The 19,784-nt window shown below is 32.3% G+C and overlaps 3 protein-coding genes across 4 annotated transcripts; 1 reads left to right on the top strand and 2 right to left on the bottom strand.

Moving 5' to 3' along the window:
• Positions 1 to 809: 809 nt before the first annotated feature.
• RpL35A (ribosomal protein L35A) lies at positions 810 to 2,541 on the bottom strand. 2 transcript variants are annotated; one of them, XM_074116342.1, is made up of 4 exons: positions 2,385 to 2,541; positions 1,829 to 2,165; positions 1,586 to 1,744; positions 810 to 862 (listed from the first exon to the last, which is right to left on the bottom strand). In XM_074116342.1, exons 2-4 carry the CDS (start codon positions 2,153 to 2,155, stop codon positions 839 to 841), a joined length of 510 nt encoding a protein of 169 aa, XP_073972443.1. In that variant the 5' UTR covers positions 2,156 to 2,165; positions 2,385 to 2,541; the 3' UTR covers positions 810 to 838. The 2 variants fall into 2 exon arrangements, with proteins under 2 accessions (XP_073972443.1, XP_073972442.1); XM_074116341.1 differs by having other exon boundaries at positions 810 to 1,230.
• A 251-nt stretch (positions 2,542 to 2,792) lies between these two features.
• LOC141448185 (SPRY domain-containing protein 7) lies at positions 2,793 to 5,414 on the top strand. The gene is made up of 5 exons (XM_074116340.1): positions 2,793 to 3,050; positions 3,204 to 3,320; positions 3,828 to 3,988; positions 4,646 to 4,748; positions 4,834 to 5,414. Exons 1-5 carry the CDS (start codon positions 2,936 to 2,938, stop codon positions 4,929 to 4,931), a joined length of 594 nt encoding a protein of 197 aa, XP_073972441.1. The 5' UTR covers positions 2,793 to 2,935; the 3' UTR covers positions 4,932 to 5,414.
• A 2,309-nt stretch (positions 5,415 to 7,723) lies between these two features.
• On the bottom strand, positions 7,724 to 19,028 carry Hs6st (heparan sulfate 6-O-sulfotransferase). Its single transcript, XM_074116330.1, has 6 exons — positions 18,129 to 19,028; positions 17,213 to 17,428; positions 16,980 to 17,127; positions 16,709 to 16,890; positions 15,855 to 15,991; positions 7,724 to 11,088 (listed from the first exon to the last, which is right to left on the bottom strand). The coding sequence occupies exons 1-5, from the start codon at positions 18,761 to 18,763 to the stop codon at positions 15,859 to 15,861; spliced, it is 1,314 nt and encodes a 437-aa protein (XP_073972431.1). The 5' UTR covers positions 18,764 to 19,028; the 3' UTR covers positions 7,724 to 11,088; positions 15,855 to 15,858.
• Positions 19,029 to 19,784: the final 756 nt, after the last annotated feature.

A 19,784-nucleotide genomic window follows, 5' to 3' on the forward strand; every position in this document is an offset into this window, starting at 1 on the left:
TCCTTTACTTGCTGAATGTACAGCGTCATTTTATAGTTGATGATTTGCTTCATAAAGTGGTTTGCATAAGTTGAGTTTTCTAATTGTTAATAATTCTTTGCATTTCTCTTTGATTTCCCATCCATTTTGGCCAATGTAGGTACTATTTCAGTTTGGAAAAAATGTTTTGTAAATTTCGTCAATATCATGAGGGTGGTATGGGCACCTAGCCTGTTTCCCTGTTTGTTTTTAGTCCTAAACTCGATTTTGAGGCCTACTTCCATAAACAGATTGTCTTATCTTTCATTTTTTATGTATATAAGTAAAAGTGGCGAATATGTTCGATGGATTACTGTTTTGTGCACAGTGTTTGTTTTAACTTAGTACTTGTACTTAAGTTTGAAGCACAACCGTTATTTGAGATTATATAGTGCAAGAAGCATAGTTTTCAGTCTTTTTTGTCTGCGAACAGCTAGTTTACATTGAGCAGAACTGGGTAACTGTTGTATATAATAATACTAGATATATTCTCATAACTGTGAGTGAAATTTAGGTAAGTCAGTAATTGGCATTGTCTATTTTGATTGAAAATGAGTAGCGAGTCGCAGACATGATGTGCGTAAAACATAAGACGCAATTCTTTCTGATTAAACTTTGCACAATTAATCAAAGATTAAGAGTAATAAGACCAAAAAAAATGTAAAGGTTATTTATATATCAAAGATATACATAAGTCCATTTGGTCTAAAATCAAAATAAAAACCAAAATTGTTATTTTAATAAGAAACCTAATAAATATCAGAAGATAAGGTAATTAAAAACTACTTCGGTACATTACAAAATGTATATTTATTTTTATTTAAATCTTAGAAGGATACAGCATCTGAAACAAAACAAATGGAATATCATTAGGCAAGTAGTTTACTTCATACTAATATTAAGAAAATAATTTTTTTGGGGTCACCTTCTTATTGAACTTTATCAATAAACAATAATTGCTAATTTGCATTAGCACGGAAGTCCAGTAAGAAGAAAAAGGAATAATTTGCATTTAAGCTGATCAGAGCGAAGTAATGATTTGTAAAGATTATATTTGCTTTCACACATACCAATGATATAGCCTTTAAAAGTCAGTAACAATTAAAACCGATCCATTATATTAAATCTTGAATTTAAGGAAAATCGATTATCCAAAAGTGTATCTTCCTGAATTGGTTTTTAGTTTTCCGTGCGTTTCATGAAAAAATCGAGCTGAATGAAAGATCATGATAATGAATTGCTCATTCATCTAGTTTAAAGAAACTAAATATAAAAAATATTAATTGTTGGATTTATTATGTATTAGGATTTATTTATATGAATAGAGGATGATAAAATTTGTAGAATATTAAAACTGTCCGGTAGGACAGTTGCATAAGGGATGATAGTCAATAACTGGACGAAAAAGCGTAATGTTATTACTTAGAAGTACACTAGGTTTTCTTGTTTCTACGGTGATTATTGTAATAATTAGTATTCACTTTTTTCATCTATTAAAATACTTAAAGGAACGAAAAAACTTCAACATCAGCCTCTTGATAAAAGCAAAAAACAAAAATGAACTTACAATCCTTATTCTCCTGCCCATGGCAGTAGGTGGAAGGTTGGACTTGAATTTAGCTCGGACAGCACCGGAACTTCCATGCGGTCTTGTCACTTTTCCCCAGATTGCTCTAATTTTTGTTTTATTCTTCGAAAGACCAGGAGCACGAGTCCTGTTTTTAGCCTACAATAAATTATTTTTGAAAAAATAGTATTATTAAAGAAGAGTGCCTGTTGTAATGCACGAACAAACGATTCCATTGCTCACCTTATAAACAAATACACACTTTTTCCCAACGTAGAACCAACTATCGCTTTTAGATTTACATCCTTCAATGCTTAATAAAGCGGTATTTTCATGTTGATTTCTAAGTCCACGTTTGTAGCCAGTGAATACACCTTTAGCATACAACCTTCCATGTCGTTTTCTGATCATTCGCTGGGGTTTTTTAGGTTTCTTCGCTTCTACTGGTTTTTCAACAGATTTTGTAGCAGAAGCGGCCGTCGCAGCTGGTTTTTCTTTAGCCTTTTTCTCTGTTTTAACTTTCGCTGGTGGCGACTTTGTCGTAGTCACTTTGGCAGCTTTCTCCGTCATGTTTGCTTAACTGCAAATTTACAAAGGAATAAGCAGGTAACACTTAGCACGTATAGGATGTAGGTTATATCTTTTGCAACATGAATCTACTTTTATCTAGAAAATCTTAAAGCTTCAAGTACAACTAAGTACCTTGAAATTATCAATATATCTAAAGAAATACATCAAAATGATAAACGTCTACATTCATACAATATTTAATAAGAAATTGTTTTATTTTTTAACCTACCTTTCACACAGTACTATAATTCTAAAGGAAACCAACTTTGAGAGAATAGGCTATGTTGTGGTGATCTAAAAATGTCAATGTAACCAACATCATTTTAAAAAATAAATAAAATTATTTCAAATATTTAAAAATCTAAAATATTCGTTTTTCAGAAATCTAAAATAATCATTGCAAGATAACAATGATATTTCTCAAGGTTTTAAACGTTTATTACAAGAATAATTACAAAGTTAAGAAGGAATCTATTATCTACAAAATAAAAATCTATAAACATTCATTTGGTTTGCTTATTCTTTTTAAATACTTTTTTATTTATTTTTTCTTTATAGTTTAATCAGTTAATCAAATTAAATTCTGTACTTTTTGTAAATTAACATTAATGAACTAGGTCGTGGGAACTTTAAATCTGTAAAAATATAAACTTTCGTGAAGGTTCCAAATTCTACTCAAGAAACTTTCTATGTATAGTGAACTAGATTTTATAATATATTAATAATCAAAGATGTTTACTTAAGAAAATTGTAATTTAATAATTATTAGTAGCAAAAAAAATGTCTTTAACATCTATTTGTTGTTTTAAATCTTGTTTTGAAGGTACTGGTTTTTTATTGAAACCTGTACCTGTCAAAGTTGAGGAAAGGATTAGCCTTGACGAGTGCCATAAAGGTAGGTCAATAGGATATTTTTACAAAATGGTACGCCTCAATAATATTCATTTTATTTTGTTTTTCAATTACGAGTAATTTTAATACTTTCGTTCAGCTATTTTATTTGCCTGCATTCATTACACGCTTTTATTCAAGTGTTTTGTTTATGCAGGTCCAGATGTACTGCTCATCAAGAATTGCATGCGTTTATGTGGAACCGGTGGTGCACTTTGTACAGCACCACTTGTTCAAAATAAATCATATTTTGAAGTGAAGTTGCAGCAAGCAGGTAACTAAAATTTTTTTCTTAGTAATCTACAAGTGAATGATATAAATTTTTAAAAAGAAAACCACTTTTAGTGCATTACTCAATTTGTTTCGTTACAGCATCAAGCATCTATAACCATAATATGTAATTTGAACTTAAATAAGAGAAATTTGCTCTCAATATTGAAGTGTTCTATTAGTAAGATTTAATGAATTAAACAATTAACATCATTTAGTGCGTTAAGGGCCGATTATAACTGACAAAGTATAGTGAGTTAATGTCCCCTGATCTGTTTCATAGTTTTAAAATTATTAATATGCCATTATCATACTTTTGCTGTATTTTTTCCTAGTACCTAAGAGTTGAAAATTGACGAGAGTAAGGTGTTATGAACGAGTAATCTACTGTCCCTAGAAATTATTAGTTGTAGATCCGTTTTTAAACTCTTCTCAAATAAGGAAATTAATTCCTGTAGAAAAGATAGATGCTGAATATTAAGATACTTACATTACTTTTTACCTGTAACAGGTATCTGGGGTGTGGGCTTGGCCACAAGAAATGCTGATCTGACAATCGCTCCCGGAGGAAATGATCCTGATACCTGGGTAATTACCAGTGAAGGTAACATTAGGCATAATGCTACAATTCTTCACCAGAATATTATAGCACCGAAAGAAGGCGATATTATTGTGAGTTTTATTCCATTATTATTATTATTATTATTATTTCATAGTGCTGTAATATCAATGTAATTAATATCAGAGTTTTTTTTTTGTTTTGACTGAATGTTATCGGCAGTACTTTTAAATCGTTTGCTTCTTCAATTTGTGCAAAGAAGTTTACATATGTCACGGAATTCTAAATTTACTTCTGCAAGATTGCGGAATCGTCCAGATACTCTTACTGATATAGATTTGTGGTAAAGATCTGAACTTTGAATATAAAAGCTTCAACATTAAATCTTACATTATCCTTGTGAACTGAACCATCCTCTCTAAACTTAATGACTCTCCTGGAAAATCTTGGAATAAATACTTAAGACCGTCTGTTGATTGACTTAAAAATATATTACCTTCACATTGTGTTAGTCATCGTTTTTTTATAATGCAAATTATGAATTATGGCAGACAAAACAAATCTTTTTTTTTTTAAGCTCAATTTCCCATCTTATTCTGGTATCTTATTTTACAATTGCCTTGAAGAACGATTTAATAATCGTTCTTTTACAACCCCATGTTGGTACTAATTATTTTTCCGTAATTATGTTAAAGATCAGTTCAGAGACTCTTATATTTTCCACTGGTCTTACACCTAAACTTATGTTATTTCATATTCAATGATTTCAGGGAGTAACCTACGATCACATAGAACTGAATTTTTACCTGAATGGGAAGTGCCTAGAAAAACCTGTATCAGGAATTAGAGGCACTGTATATCCTGCCTTATTTGGTAAGGCTTTTTTAAATTTTTTTCATTGCCTCTTACTTTTATTTTTTGAATAATTGCCTAATCTTGTTGCTTAATATTTTTCCAGTTGACGATGGAGCCGTGTTGGATTTTATTCCACAAGATTTTACAACAATCCAACCAAGTGGCTTTGAACCTATAATGCTTGAAAAATCATTACTTTGAATTTAAAATTGAATACATTGAATTTTGTGAAGAATGAGATGGAAAACATTTACACAAATCTTGATATTTCTTAAATTATGCAACTTTTTTTCTTGAAAGTACAAACAAAAAATATTTTATGGCTTGCTGATCTGTTTATGCTTTTGAATAAGCTCAAACAACATGTAAAAACAAAAAATAGACGCGCAACAAGATTTGCAATTTGCCAAAAGTAACTATAAAACTATTTATTATTAAACATAGTATTTATTTTTATTTAAGAAAACAAAATAATCTCATTGCAAAGAATTTCGTATTTATTTTTGTAAATTATTTAAGCACTAATGTTCAAGTAATGTTTTTTAAAAATAATTTTTATATAAGTTATTTAAACCAACCAAATCAAAGGATAATCGAACAGTATTTTTTTAAATAAATCTTTTTCCAAAAATGTAATTTAATTTTATGTTTTTATATTTAATTAATAAAACAAATTAATGTGTATGTTTTGTTTTTTACCTTATTGTTGGTGGGTTCGCTTTCAGATACTGTTAAAACTGATATATTGTTTGTTTTTTTTCTACCTTTTGAAGAATAGAGGTTTGCAACATCAAATATACTAAGCGAATATCCTTTATCTCGAACAATATCCTTAACATTAGAACAATTCAAAATTTAGCGTTTCGTTACCAGTGTTCCCTCTAATTTTTTGTGACCTGTGTGCACACTTTTTTAAGTGTGTGCAGTTTTTCCCAAAATAAACAAATTTTGTGCAGCAATTTAAAAAAGTTCATATAATAAAAAAAAAGAAAAGACAATACAATAATAGTGTGAATATTCAGCCAAATTTTGTTCCTACTTAAACGCATTGACTCGATCCTACTGCATACCACTTGTACTACATACAATACAACGGAACACAATGAAAAAACTACCCTAAAATCAAGTCAGTTCATTAGATCGTGAAGACAGAATTTAGCTGATTACTGTGGTTTCCCTTTTCCAATCAAATGGAAAATAACAAAATTTAAATAGGATGAAAAAATAGTTGCCAGTTTCAGTCATGATATATTTATTATGTCGAGCTTTCGACCTAGGGGTCTAGGTCTCATCTTCAGGGCTAGTTTACAAAGTATTATTTTTACACTGTAGGGTTGGTGTGTCTTCTGTCTTGTCTGTTCATGGAATCTCATCAGCATATCCATATGTTCCTGCAACCGGTTTCTTTGTTTCGTTTTAATCAAAAAATTTTTGTGCGCGCAAATATTTTTCATGTGCGCTATGTTTAAAATTTATGTGCGCGCGCACACGCGCACGGCTTAGAGGGAACACTGTTCGTTACCCTGTAATATGTACATCTGTTCCAACATATAAGAGTTAGCCGAGCTAAGGCATCTTTGTTACTGGAACAAACAAATACATTGGAACAACATTCCGACGCAGATCAAGGAACTTGCTTCTTTAAGTGTTCTATGCACATCCAGCTACTAATTGTCTCCACATGCCTTCCCTATTTGTCTGTGTTGATGTAAGAAAACCAAGGAGAGCCCCCCCACCCCACCTCCTCTGAAAGTCTGAAAAATAGCCATTCGTTTCTGCAATCACCTCCTCGTTTGAATAAAATCTTTTTCCCGCCAGCCATTTCTTCATATTGGGGAACAAATAGTAGTCCGAGGGAGCCAAGTCTGGAGAATAGGGGGGATGTGAAACGAGTTGGAACCCTATTTCCATTAATTTTGCGACCACAACTGCTGAGGTGTGAGCTGGTGCGTTGTCGTGATGGAAAAGGACTTTTTTGTGGGCCAATCGTGGGCGTTTTTCTTGCAGCTCGGTTTTCAAACGGTCCAATAACGATGAATAATATGCACCTGTAATAGTTTTACCCTTTTCCAGATAGTCGATGAGGATTATTCCTTGCGAATCCCAAAAGACTGTCGCCATAATCTTTCCGGCCGAAGGAACGGTCTTCGCCTTTTTTGGCGCAGATTCCCCCTTGGTAACCCATTGTTTAGATTGTTCTTTGGTCTCAGGAGTGTAGTGATGTATCCATGTTTCATCCACAGTGACGAAACGACGCTTAAAGTCCTGCGGATTCTTCTGGAACAGCTGCAAACCGTCCTTGCAACATTTCACACGATTTCGTTTTTGGTCAAGCGTGAGCAATCGCGGCACCCATCTTGCGGATAGCTTTATCATGTCCAAATGTTGATGCAAAATATTATGTACCCGTTCATTCGAGATGCCCACAGCACTAGCAATCTCACGCACCTTCACTCTTCTGTCATGGATTTTATCAATGATTTCTGGAGTAGTAACCTCAACAGGGCGTCCACAACGTTCAGCGTCACTTGTGCCCATATGGCCACTTTGAAAATTTTGAAACCACTTATAAACTGTTCTAATCGAAGGTGCAGAGTCACCATAATGTTTATCAAGCTTCTCTCTAGTCTCCTCAGGCGTTTTGCCTTTCATAAAGTAGTGTTTAATCAACACACGAAATTCTTTTTCGTCCATTTTTTGAAAATCACTCGACATCCTCGATTCAAACGAATGCCAAACACAAAGAAATAGACCGATCTGGCTGAAACTTGGTGGTGTGTTCTTCCAAGAGATGCTACTAACTAAACATAACCTCGATACGCGCCAGTAGTGCTATCTCTCTGACTTTGCACGCACTTTTCAAACGACCCTCGTACATAGATCTTCAAGAAACGAGTTAGTTGCTTGTAAAATGGTCTTGTGTACTCGCACCATCGAACTAAATGGCGTTTTGAAAGGGCTAATGTATCTACAAATAAATAAATAAAAATATCTTTCTTTTCTTTTTCACATAGTCATTTATTATGTAACAAGTTATTCTATCATTTAATATTCGATTAATTGGTAAAATGTTAGGATTGTTCCTTAATGTATTACAACATACATTTAAATTAAAGAAAAAGATGGCAGCAAAAAAATTATTTACAATATTAACATATTTCACGCAATATTTACAATTAATGGTTTATTTATTATTTTTTTTAACAGACACAACATACTTTTCTTAATTCTAATTTACAAAACAATTATCTTTGGTAAATATAATAAATTCCAGTCTCACCATTTTGTTCTTTTTTAAACACTAAACGAAACAATCGTAGGAAGATAGTTTTTTTTTGCCGACTTACTTGTGCTTGTTGCTTTATTTACAATTATATTTATTTTATTTTTTTCTTAAAAGCATTTTTAAAATTTAAAAAAAAAAAATCATTGACCTGATGCCATTGCATTAAAAAAGAATGTTCATGTTTATAGTTTAATTAAAAAAGAACAAGTTTATTGGAAAAATTGAAAACTATTTAGACTTTCTAGTGTTTTTAGGTACTGTGCAAGAGTAGAAATGCTAGAAGTTAAGTATAGATAAAGGAGAAGAGAAATGCAAAAGAATTTTTGGATAAACTCGTCAGGTTAAAGAATAAAAAGTAACTGCGATAATTTGGGAGAAAATTTAAATTCTTTCACATAACACTTGAACAGTTTTGCGCGAATCATATGACACCAAAAAAAGCGGTCCAAAGAAAACTCAATACACAAAGGGTGCGTTCCACTAAGCGAGCACAACGACCACGGTTTTGCCCGTTCCACTTGCTGGTGAGCGTTGCGATCGAAAACCCAAGTGGAATGGACTGTGGGCGTTTTAACTGTTCATGTAAACATTACATATGGCGGCTTCGAAAATAAGTTAGAAGCTTGTAGAGGTTGTTTTTTTTAATTTCAACCCCGTTTATAAGCAGTTATAATAAACTTTATTAATTATTGGTAAAGTTGACTTATATTAAAAATATATATATAATTCAATTTTTTATATTACATTTTAGTGGAGTATTTATAAAATTTACGTTTAAATAAAATTAAAATGTCTGGTGGCAACAGTTGGATATTTATTAATAATGCTTTAGAAAAAGTTCTTCATCTAGTTCCGATGAAGAGTGGAATGCAATTTTACAAAATCGCAATGGTGAAAAGCGAAAACTTAGGCCACATATTATTATTAGCTATCAGTGTAATTGATCTTTATTCAGATGAAGAATTTAAAAGTTATTTCAGGTAAATGATTTTGTGTTATTCAGTGATTTAGTGTGTAAAGGGATAAGTAATTATTTATTTATTGTAGACTTTTGAGAAACACATTCTATTATTTACATGAAATAATACTTTCATTTACATGAGATAATTTTTTCGGTCGCCATATTTTGTTTTAAAAATTGCGCCATATTTCTGAACGCCCACTTCGACCCAGCTCTATAGATGGGGCGTTGTGGGCTTCGCGTGAGCGAAAATAGTGACGTCATTAGTGACGTTTTCGCCACGACCGCAACGACCGCGGTCGCCAAGTGGAACGCCTGAAGGTATGTTTTGATCGTTGTGATCGCTTAATGGGACGCACCCAAAAGGAGTAAAATTATAACCTTATTAATAAGATAACCATCTATATAGCAAACCTCAGCGACATGGGATAAACTTAGTTTAAAACATTAATAATAAAAATCAGATCAATTTTAGTCATACAAAAATTCCTGGACCTCTAACATTTATTCTGGAATTATGGAAGCGACTAAAGTTATTTTTTAACCTTCTCTTGGTTATTGTCCACCTGATCGAGCAGAGGCGGTTTTTCTATCTTTGTTTTAAATAGGATAACCAGAATCTTGAAATCTTTTATTCCAGAGAGAATTAATTGAATATTAATTACGTAAAATGCCAGTATATAATTAATCTTAAATTAAGCGTCTTTTTTTTTAAATATGTTCGTATCACTTAAAATAACCTAGCAATAATTATTACCAAGTAAAATTGGGCACTGTTTACGTTTGTTTACTTAAAATATCTACATTTAGAACGTGTTTTCACTCAAATATGGATATCTACAAATATTTAATAAAGAAAACAGAAGGTAAATTAGAAAGATGATCCGTAGATCGTTTGAACCAATGATAAGATAGAAATAATTATACAAAGTTCTAATTTTATGAGGCTATTCCAAATATTTTACATTTTTTTGTTTTTTAGCTAGGCTCAGCTTATGGCAACTTCTTTTTTTTTAAAAAAAATGGCACAAATGGTACTAATTTACAATTTTTCATTTCAATCCCCTGGGACGTGTCACTGTTCTCCATACTAGACTTACTAGGATATTCTAAATTTTTCGCTTAATGAGTTCTAACCTTCCTCTATTTTTGGTAATTATCCAATAATAATAAAATAGTATATCAAATAACTGAACTGTGGCTCTAAGGCCCGTGTAGGACCTTGGCCTCCACCAGTACTCGACCCCAAGCCTCTCCTATCTAGGAGCTTTATAGCTTATAAAGAAGGCATTTAACTTTGTGAACAATTATGAAAATATTAATTATGGTTACAAAAGTAACCCTTATAAAACGTACCTATAGTGACTAGTTTAATTTTAAATTGTCCAAATAATCCTTCAAAATTTCTTGCCTTTTTTAAAAATAGGAAACAAGAATTTAAGATTAAATTCCAGTATTAGTCCAGCATACCTTCTTATTGAATTAAATTGGAATGAGGATTTTTTTATTGGAGGTCCCAATATTCTTGATTGCTTAAAACAATTGGGGCGTTCAAAATGCATTGTTTTTTTTCTAACCAATAAAAACCAAAAATTATTTGTAAACTATCTGTAATAATGGCAGACAAAACTTTACGTCAAAGTGCATTATTAGAGATGCTATTTTCTGATAATATTAAACATACAATACTACTATGCGCTATCTGCAATTCTCTATGCTATGGGATGTAGCATACAATAAATTTTCATTTGGACTTTGGAACTATAAAATGTCTATGTTGCGCTTTTCCTAGGCCTGCATAAGATTCTTGGACTTTTCATGAGTTCTATCCATACACCTTGAAGAATTAATATAAAACCTTCTTTTAAAAAAAGAAGCTAAAGTTATCCATATTTTTCAAGTTTTGTTTCATCGTGATAATGCTCGGCCACACATCTACCATTTGACTAGAGTAAGCATTGAAGTACCTGATGTATTTTGAGAGTACGAAGCATTTAGAAAACCTGTTGGTTGCCAAGTTATATCCTCTCTAGGAATGAAAGAGATATATTTCACTCCCGCTGAATCAATCAGCTGGGCTCTTGTTTCTTTTAATTTATCCTTCAAAATATCTGGAAAAAAAACCTTCATGATGTCAAGTAAACAGTGACAATCCGAAAGAGGTATCAACCAACCAAAATGCAACAGCACAAAAGGTTCTCACGGTGCTGCCAATGGCAGCGGTTAAGCACACCATTCAAGAATTATTCAAAAAAGTTGGATTGATTTTGAAACAGATCTAGTTCGAAGGTTATTAGTGAAGTGTAGCAACACCACGTGCGGACTCAGCAAACACCATTTACAACCAGAACTAGCAACCTAATAGCGTTACGTTTTTGTTATTTAGGACCCTCTCGTGTCGTGGTATTCTCTCCTCCAACAAATGTTGAAACTGGTAATGTTTATTCAGATTGCGCAAATGTCCCTGTTATTAACTAGTAGTTTTAAAGGATCGAAATTTTGAAACTGGTTGATAACCAAAGAACAATTCCATATTTAACCGCAAAAGATCTCTCCATCTTAAACTTGATTACTGGAGTAATCATGGACTCAACCAACATGCAGCTTTTACGTTTTCGTTCATTGACACTTCATACTATGACTATTTGTAAAACTTCTTTTCTTATGTTACAAAAAACTATTTTTTTAAAAATGAATCTATCCTTTTTTTAAAAAAAATGCATCAAGTCAAAAAACCAAATACCAAACAACGCTTAATATTAAGTAAAGTACCCACCCAGTGAAATCTGATTGGGTAGAAATTATTGCAATGTAAAACATATATCTTGTTATAATATGAGGTACGTTCAAAAAGTTCCAAACCAGCTTGCGATGCGCCACAAACAGTATTATTTTAAAAACTAAATACCCTTATTAAGAGTCAAGACTATTCGTAGGTTTCTAGGCAGAAACAATATTCTCAGCTTGTTGTTAAAAGAATAGGTTCCTCGATCATGAATTAAAACAGATGCAACCTAAACACACTTTAGATGCTGAAGTATATAAGTGAAAGAGAGCAGATGCTTTACGATTTCATCATTATCAAATGAGTTTCCTAAGTTACAAAGAGTGTACTCTATGAAATGGTGTCTGGACGCTGAAATTATGGAAAGTTCATGCTGGGTACCGAAAATGATGTCAGAGGTGCATACAGAAATACAGGTTAGCCAATGGGAGACCTTAAAAAAAAAAAAAAACTACACCGTTCAATCCAAAACAAAAGGCGTGGCATGCTTAGTAAAAGGACCGTTTTGCTCCATGACAATGCCCGTTCACACATTTAGCTAATCAAACTCAAGTTCTCATCGGAACATTTGGCTGGAAAGAAGTTGATTACTCTCCGTACAGTCCCAATCTAGCGACCAGTGACTGACTACAAGGTTTCTGCATTTGAAGATGTCATCGACGCGTCGACGATGAGGAGGCTAAAACGACTGTGTTGTAGTGGTTGTCAAATCAGAGGGCAGACTTCTATGAGGATGGGATTCACAAAAATTGGTTGTACGATACGATAAGTGCCTTAATATTCTTTAGTTTCATAAGAACTGTATGAGCGCTCGATGGCGAATAAAGAATAGAAATAAATCAGTCAGATATAAATATATACAGCCTGCCTTAACTGAAACCTTGATGTTACATGGAATTTCCAGAGTTAATACAACATGCATTTAGAAATAGAAATTCAAAATTCGTTTCTCAAGATCCGCGCGTGCTGCAAATAAATTAACCTTCAAAAAACGATGAATAAAACATTAACACATTTAGGAAAAACAACACTGTATTCAAAATTAGTGAAAAAACGTACGAGAAACTAAGGAATCAGTATACTCATTTGGTATACACAGTAAAAAAAAGAATGATACATCATAAATATTATTAAAAAACGTTTTTTCACATATCATCTTTACCTAATCAATAATGAAAGAATTGAAGTCATTTCTCCTAGACGACAAACATGATTTAACTTTGCTATTGAAATGCACAACTTAGTAAATCAATCATTAATTCTATTCCCTGAATCTAAAACCTCTCTTCAAATTAACTTATTTTATCTACCAATGACTATTTAAAACACTTACGACATATAATGAAATGAAATAACTGAGTACAAATCGCTGATCACCAACCGAACTCACGACAGTTGACGGTTCAATATTCTGAGTGAGTCAATAGTAATTGTTGGAACCAGGTTCGTTCAATCTGACCTTTCACGTTTGAACATGTTATCCCAGACACAGTACTGAAACTTCTTGACACCATCTCCGAGAAAAACCACAAGAAGAAAGAATCTTCCAGGCAGGTTTCTTAAATTTACTTAGCGATTGCTATACGATCAGACGTATTCTTGGCAGTAAATTATTTAATAAGCCATTAAACACTCACAGAAATCAGCAAACTTCAGGAAACTTACAAAAAATCTTAAAAATGGATAATAAACAAAGTGGTCTGGAACTTTCTGAACAGTCCTGCCAAATTACTTCAAATTAGTGATGGGCTATTTGAGCGGACTCGTTCCATTGGAACGAGTCCGATGGTGGAACGAGTTGATTCAAATCCCTATTTTTAAAAAAAGTGATTCCGCCCCGCCCCAAAAAATTTAGGCAAATAAAAATGAAAATGAGGCAGCAGAAGGTTTGGAACGATTAAACATAAGAACAAATGTCACGCAATTTATTATATTATTATATCATTAAATGTTAGCTTTCCCAGTTAATAACAAAACTATATTTCTTTAACACACATTGAGTACTATCCCTAATTTCCAATTGCTCTGATAAATATAAAATTAACAACGTAATACAAATATTAACACAAAAATAGGCTAGTCAAATATAAATTAAAGCAATGCAGTTTTGTCATTATCTAGCTTGACCACTAGAAGACTGGAGTTAACTTACTTCAAGAGTATTCAAGGTAGAGAAACGGAAATGGGTAGGAAATTATTCCATAAAAATTCTAACCCTTCAAAATTATAATTACTCATAATATTTATTAACTAAGAATTGAATATCAAGCTTTTAAAATATTATCTTATTGTTTTACAAAAAGAAAAAGCTGTGTGCTTAATCTTAAACTTAGCGCTGGACACTCTTACTCTCATCTTCATTGGCGTAAGCTTGAACGTGTACATGTCAGCTAGACGGTCAAAGTAAAACTGGGCCAAAATTTAGTATTACCTAACTGGTTTACTTAGTGTAGTATCCCTCCCACTCTATCACCTATTTCACAAACATTCATCGATTGAAAATATTTTTTAGTTAAATATTCGTTTCATTGGAATACAAAAAACATTATAACGCTTTCTTAAGATGATTTGAATTTTTAAAATTTGTTTTTGTCCATTACTCTTATAAAATACGAAGAATTTCAAATAAAATATAATATACAAACACAGAATGATCTAGTGTTCAGGTGGAGTCAGTCGTAGTTACCATGACAACGGAACCGTTAAACGACTCCGGCCCAGCTCTAGCATTTTCATTGGTTAAATCCACTGGAGTTGGTGGAGTCGAATCCGGAGTGATTTAAATCCTTTTGAAACCGGACTCGTTCCATTTTTTCGTTCACTGAATCTAGCCAATAGAAATTGCTGGAGCTGGAACCGGAGTTGTTTAACGGTTCCATTGCTATGGTAACGAGGACTGACTCCACCTGCATACTAGATCATTGTGTTTGTATATTATATTTTATTTGAAATTCTTCCTATTATATAAGAGTAATGGACAAAAACAAATTTTAAAAATTAAAATCATCTTAAGAAAGCGTTATAATGTTTTTTGTATTCAAATAAAACGAATATTTAACTAAAAATTATTTCCAATCGATGAATGTTTGTGAAATTGGTGATAGAGTGGGAGGGATACTGCAGTAAGTAAACCAATTAGGTAATACTAAATTTTGGCTCAGTGTTACTTTGACTGTCTCACGGTCATGTACACGGTTAAACTTACCCAATGAAGATAAGAATAAGAGTGTCCAGCGCTATGTTAAAGATTAAGCACACAGCTTTTTCTTTTCGTAAGATAATAAGATAATATTTTTAAAGCTTGATATACAAGTCCTAGTAAATAAATATTTCTTTATTTATGAGTAATTATCATTTTGCTTGAAGGGTTAGAATTTTTTTTATGGGAATAATTTCCTACCCATTTCCGATTCTCTACCTTGAATCCTCTTGAAGCACGTTAACTCCAGTCTTCCAGTGGTCAAGCTAGATAATGACTAAACAGCATTGCTTTAATTTTTATAATTGACTAGTCTATTTTTATGTTAATTTTTGTGTTACGTTGTTAATTTTATATTTATCAGTGCAATTGGAAATTAGGGATAGTACTCAATGTGTGTTAAAGAAATATAGTTTTGTTATTAACTGGGAAAGCTAACATTTAATGACATTTTTACTAATGCATAGGGTAAGTACAGAGACCGGAATCGGTGAACGAGTTGTTGGAATCGATTCCAACCCTGGAACTGATTCAAATCCAACGAGTCCAAAGACGGACTCGTTCTGCCCATCACTACTTCAAATGCATGTTTGCCAACCAATCATTCCCAATTTAAATAGCTTCATTACGTCCTCTAGCACGTTTCTACCACTTCAAAATAAAGTAAATTATGAGGCAACACTGTAAGTAAAATTTGACTTTTTTTTTTTTTAAGGAGATGGAAATTTCATGATGCGCCCCCCCTTTTTTATCTGTTATTTACGACATAAGAGATCTACTTGGGCTTTTTTTTTATGTCATTTAACTTTTAAGCTTATGTCAGAGCCATATGTCCATTTTTCTGAATAAGTACACTAGTTTAAAATAAAACAAAGAAGTAAAAAAAATATTACAGGACTACGTATTTGTCGAATAGGTTGTGTCTTCAATTACTTGATCCCAATTGAATTCTGTCCTTCCAGGTAACTTGCCAAGATTGTTAAATCTTTCTTCAAATTGGGGATCTCTGGATTTCAGTTTATTAAACCTCCTATAAAAAAATAAAATATGATTTATTACAGCAGTAACATTATTTACTACAATAGATTAACGTAAAAAAAATTAAGGTTTTTATTCAAACTATCTATTAATTAAATATGTCCAAGGATTGGGAATTAAAGCCAAATACACTACAGCCTAAAAAGATCTGTTACAATGAAGCCCAAATGTGTTGTGACCACATATGATGAAGGAGTCAGTAAAATTTTTTGTGGAATAACAACGGACTATCTAGTCCACATTTTAAATATGAAAAGAAATAATGTAGAAATCGATAGTTATTTTTAGGTTAACTTCTAAAAAATGATTCACTGCTTATGTTCCTCCAAAAACACGTGTGTAAAAAAAGTTAGGGCGTAAATGTAAGGATAATTTAATGACTGTTGAAAGGAAAATTAAAATTATGGAAACCAAATCTTATCATAAAGTTTTAATAGTTTTGAAAGATCCATAAGCTGTTCAAAATGAAGGGAAAGGAAGTAATAAGAAAATGAACTGCTTGTTTCCTTACTATTGGTGTAGGAAGTCTCTTGTGATCTTCAGAACCTACAGGGTTTGACACTGTTTAGCTTTTAGGGATGGAAAGTAAGATATGTCCTTCAAAATACCGTGAAGTGCAAAATGTAGATGGAGCAAAGATCTATAAAAGGTTCCGCGAACTGAAACCTCTCCCTTAAATTAGTTAAACAAAGTAAAATGGAAAACTTACTTGTACATTAAAGTTTTAGCGAATTCATATAATTCTATATCCAGTGAATTAAGTTCTTTAATTTTTTTAATTTGTGCTTCGGTCAACGTAGACAGAGTAGAACTGGACAACGTCGCGTTATGCTGATCAAACGGCACACCAAATCGTAAATTGAATGTCTCTTCAAATACATACTGACCTATCTATACAAATGAATAGAAGTACTTCAGATAACACTATTATTAGAAAATAGATTCTAAAATTTATATAATATCTTTGTTTGTTTATTTACCCTCTGAAATTCTGTCAACGCAAAAAAAGCCATAGCTGCTAGATTTCTTTTAGCGCTGGCTAGCATGACCCTGTTTCGTTCCAAAGTTGACATGTAGGATGTATTGTAACAGCCAACCAGGGCTAAATCGGCCATCATTCGAGTTTGCCTAGATTAGAAAAAAAAAGAGAAGAAATTCAACTCATTACTGTTTGTGCATTAAAAAAATATCAAAATCCATTTGTTATATTTACCTATTATGAGCAAGATTGTAGGAGCATGCCATAAATCGATCCAGAGTGACACCTGTCCATGATTCACCTTCATAGCAAAGTGGAAGTTCACTTGGTGTAGCCTCACGGCCACCGCACCAATGTCTAGAATGTTTCCAAGTGGCGCCTCGTTGGACATGGCGAAATTCTGATAAATATCGTGATATTGGCTCTCGAAGAAGTGTTATATAGAAATATCTACAAAAATCCAGAAAAATATCAATCGCTTTACATGACGAGAGAATACCATTATTATCTGTAAATAGGATTTAGACATTGCAAGGATGAGCTAAAAGTTTGGAATATAATTCACTCAATGTAACTTTATTATCGTGCCTAAAGATAGTACCTCATTTAAACATGCTCATGAAAGAATATGAAATATCAAAAACAAAATATATTGAAAATAATAACTAAATAAAACAATATTAAAAACTTCAATTATATGTTTAAATAAGTAATTTTTAAAATAGACATTTTCTATCTTTGTCGCATATTAAATCATTTTTTGTTGATAAAACTAATGATACCTGGGGCTACAATAGCCGAGCGGTTACAGGCACGGACCGCATGGCTGACGTTAACTGGCATCCTACTGATAACACAACCAGATATCTGTTAAAAAACTATCAAGTTTACCAAAAACCTCATTTAAATATAACAGGAAAATCTCTGTATGTGAGGTATGTTTTCCAAAAATAGAAACATTACGAGCAATTAACTTAAAAAAATAGAATGAGAAACCAACATTAATGTTCCATTTTGTTTAACAGGTTTTTTTTTTGAAATACAAACTCGTAAAAAACGAAAAACAAATATCTTTTTTCTTTATTTAAGAGAACTAATTAATTCCGCTTGAAAGTTTAAAGACAATATTAAAAAGACTAATAAAATATACCTTCTTTTAACCGAATCTCCTTCATTTTTGTCAAATTCTGAATCCACACAACTAGTTAATTCTGTCCAATCAGCATGTAAACCACATTTCCAGCCAGTTGAATATCGACTAAACAACCAGTTTTCATTTCTATTAGGCCGAAAACAATAGCATCTTTTCCGTTTTCTATGACAGGTACATGGGCGTTGCAGATCTAGATCTTGTACTAAATGTTTACCAAACGATGTACCACCAGTCTTTTGTATATGTAAAAACACCATAACATCGTGGGCGTTCATATCAAATTGGAAATTTTCATTTAACACATCATCATAACTAAGACCTGGATTAGAGGACTTTGAATTGTATGGATTGGAATGTAAGCTTAAAGGTTTTCCTAGATTATCTTGGACGGCTAATTTAGTATTCCAATCCGACCAAGTAGGCTTTCGCGGTGTTAAAGCGCACACTTGATCTGAACAAAAATAACTAAAATAAATGATACCAGTCAATGCGAGAAACATACAAAACATAATGAAATTTCTGAATTTATTTTTTGACCTTGTCTCCATTTTAAACTCATATGTGACAGATTCACGTAATAAAACCGAAAAATCACTGTCTAACACTTGAACTTCTACACTTCTTTTAGCCATTATTTGACCAAAAAAAAAAATCCAACACTTTTATGTTTCTTTATGAAAAGTGATTCCGTACATTTTCTTTAAAATGTCGCCAAAACATTTGGTAATATTCATAAAATCCTTGTATTAGAAAACCGTAGTTGACTATAACAACTGCAGTTGTTGTCCATTGCATAAAGTTAACCTTACTTCAACCCGAGACCAAAATAACATTTTTAATGGAGTCTCGAGCCATAGAAACTGAATGAAAGGTAACGATTCCCCTTCCCACACACCAGTCAAACCGTTCTCAGTCCACACTGCTACCTATTATCAACTGAAACAACTATAATTTCAGAAAACTAGTCAATAGATCACGCATTTTTTTTAGAGATTTTCCTGAAAATAACCAATAGGATTTTCTTTAATCTTTATAATTGCATTCATGAATAATTAACAACTCATAGTAGAAATATTTTCCAAAATTAAAAAATTATTAACAGTTCTATGATTTGTACATTAAGAAGATGATTAGGGCTCTGTTCTATAGTATGATTTCAGTTCAACATAAGTTTATTCTAAATATTAGTGTTAAGAATAAATACGTTTCAAAAATACAGAGTTTGAAAACAAAAATTGAACTCTGAAAATAAAATCAGAGAAAGTCGAGCGATTTTTCTCAGTATATATTTTTTAATTGAGACGAGTCAACATCTGAGTTTATTGGCGCCCAGAACCTTTTCACTGCACTGTGGAGGTGGACCATTCATCAGTGCACTCTCGTTGTGACCAAAACTACCAGGACAAAGAAGATCGGAAGTAGAGAAATTTCTGAAGGCGGATAGCTCGAATTCGGTATCTCTGCGTGGATGTTCTTTGTACCAATCACTGAACAACTATCTCCCTAGATAAAATTGAAATTTTCACTCATACATATATTGAAATCTGTTTTAAATGTATCGTTTCTTTAATAGGGTGTCTCATAAATTCATATCTCTTTCACAACTTCCTCAGCTCTCTAGTTATTGTACCACTTAGATCAGTATTTTATCAA

The sequence above is a fragment of the Rhodnius prolixus genome, unplaced genomic scaffold (genome assembly GCF_049639745.1).
Source record: "Rhodnius prolixus isolate KJV_2025 unplaced genomic scaffold, Rpr scaffold_13, whole genome shotgun sequence".
Classification (NCBI taxonomy): Eukaryota; Metazoa; Arthropoda; class Insecta; order Hemiptera; family Reduviidae; genus Rhodnius; species Rhodnius prolixus.

Coding starts and splice junctions, on each gene's coding strand:
- RpL35A (XM_074116341.1), bottom strand. CDS start 2,155: ATGACGGAGAAAGCTGCCAAAGTGACTACGACAAAGTCGCCACCAGCG. Junction 1,745..1,828: donor AGTGTGTATTTGTTTATAAG/GTGAGCAATGGA, acceptor AATTTATTGTAG/GCTAAAAACAGGACTCGTGC. Junction 1,231..1,585: donor TGGGCAGGAGAATAAGGATT/GTAAGTTCATTT, acceptor TCTTTCATTCAG/CTCGATTTTTTCATGAAACG.
- LOC141448185 (XM_074116340.1), top strand. CDS start 2,936: ATGTCTTTAACATCTATTTGTTGTTTTAAATCTTGTTTTGAAGGTACT. Junction 3,989..4,645: donor CGAAAGAAGGCGATATTATT/GTGAGTTTTATT, acceptor CAATGATTTCAG/GGAGTAACCTACGATCACAT. Junction 4,749..4,833: donor TGTATATCCTGCCTTATTTG/GTAAGGCTTTTT, acceptor ATATTTTTCCAG/TTGACGATGGAGCCGTGTTG.
- Hs6st (XM_074116330.1), bottom strand. CDS start 18,763: ATGGCTAAAAGAAGTGTAGAAGTTCAAGTGTTAGACAGTGATTTTTCG. Junction 17,429..18,128: donor GGAGATTCGGTTAAAAGAAG/GTATATTTTATT, acceptor GGATTTTTGTAG/ATATTTCTATATAACACTTC. Junction 16,891..16,979: donor CGTTGACAGAATTTCAGAGG/GTAAATAAACAA, acceptor TCATTTGTATAG/ATAGGTCAGTATGTATTTGA.